This window comes from Pediculus humanus, genomic scaffold, assembly GCF_000006295.1.
Source record: "Pediculus humanus corporis 1103172109232 genomic scaffold, whole genome shotgun sequence".
NCBI classification, from domain to species: domain Eukaryota; kingdom Metazoa; phylum Arthropoda; class Insecta; order Psocodea; family Pediculidae; genus Pediculus; species Pediculus humanus.
In genome coordinates this window covers 1-1,191 of record NW_002988608.1, presented here as the reverse complement: position 1 = coordinate 1,191, position 1,191 = coordinate 1, and the positions used below count along the sequence as shown (strand labels likewise).

The following is a 1,191-nucleotide window of genomic DNA, read 5'->3' as shown; positions in this document are numbered from 1 at the left end:
AGAACGATGTTACGATACAAAGGTCTTCTCACGTCAATCGGACAATTTTGTATTACCGTGTCGACAATTTCCGACAGCGGCGTCGTAAAATCCGGATTGGAAAACTGGAAATTAAAAAAATAAATAAAATTTCAAACATGACGACAATGTATTATTTTAATTATCCTCCTCCTCCTCCTCCTCCTCCCCCCCGTCCTTTTGATTTTCTCCTACCTCGGGATGAAAGAAAATTTCAGGTCCTAAAAACCTTTCGTATCCTACGTCGACATTAAATGGATTTTTCGTCACAGAATTTATACCCTCGTATTTTTTCATCCATTTACCCGAATCCGTGTCGTATTTGGCAAATTCTTTGGCAATGTCTGGACAAATGTAGCAATACCTTTAACAAAAATCAAAATATTAAAAAAAACCAATTTCCCACCATCTTTTCTCTCTCTCTCTCTCTCTGTTCCCTTCTCTCTCTCTCTCTGTTCCCTTCTCTCTCTCTCTCTCTGTTCCCTTCTCTTTCTCTCTCTGTTCCCTTCTCTCTATCTCTCTCTTCCCTTCTCTTTCTCTCTGTTCCCTTCTTTCTTCCTCTCTCTCTCTGTTCCCTTCTCTCTCTCTCTCACCTTTCTTTAATTGCTTTTGCTGTTTCCAAAGATTGTTCTGGAGGAATACCGACTTCTCTTTCTCTCAAAAGAGATTGTATAAAATATGTTATGTTTCTACCGGCGATCGGAATGTGTTTGATACAACTACCAATAACATAGCCTTCAGCCTGTAACAAAAACAAAAAAACAATCAATCAATGATTACTCCAGTCAAACAAAAAAGCATAAGGAGTGTATATACAAACCACTGGAATGACATGGGTAACACCATCACCACTATCGACAACAATCCCCGTAAGTGTTCTCTCTTCGACTGGACGAGTTGCCCAAGAAGCAGCCAATGCTAAAACTGCTTGAACAGCAATGTACAATCCGGGTACATTAAATGATTCAAACATTATTTCTAAAAATAATAATGATAATAATGATGATAAAGCATGTTTTTTTATATATCGAAGGTAAATCAATCAAAATGAAAATTCTTACCGGCTATATATTCTCGATTTTCAGGCGTGTTGAGAGGTGGTTCGGTCAACAAAAAGAAATGATCTTCAGGTTCGGCTCTCAAATATTTAAATATACATTGTTCTAAAAACTT

General features: G+C 37.4%; 1 protein-coding gene across 1 annotated transcript; it reads right to left on the bottom strand.

Moving 5' to 3' along the window:
- Phum_PHUM623180 (uncharacterized protein) lies at nucleotides 1–1,191 on the bottom strand (the record flags this gene model as incomplete). The annotated part of the gene is made up of 5 exons (XM_002433254.1): nucleotides 1–104; nucleotides 214–382; nucleotides 612–760; nucleotides 839–996; nucleotides 1,080–1,191. Coding segments are annotated over 5 exons (692 nt in total), but the record flags the coding sequence as incomplete, so codon positions are not given.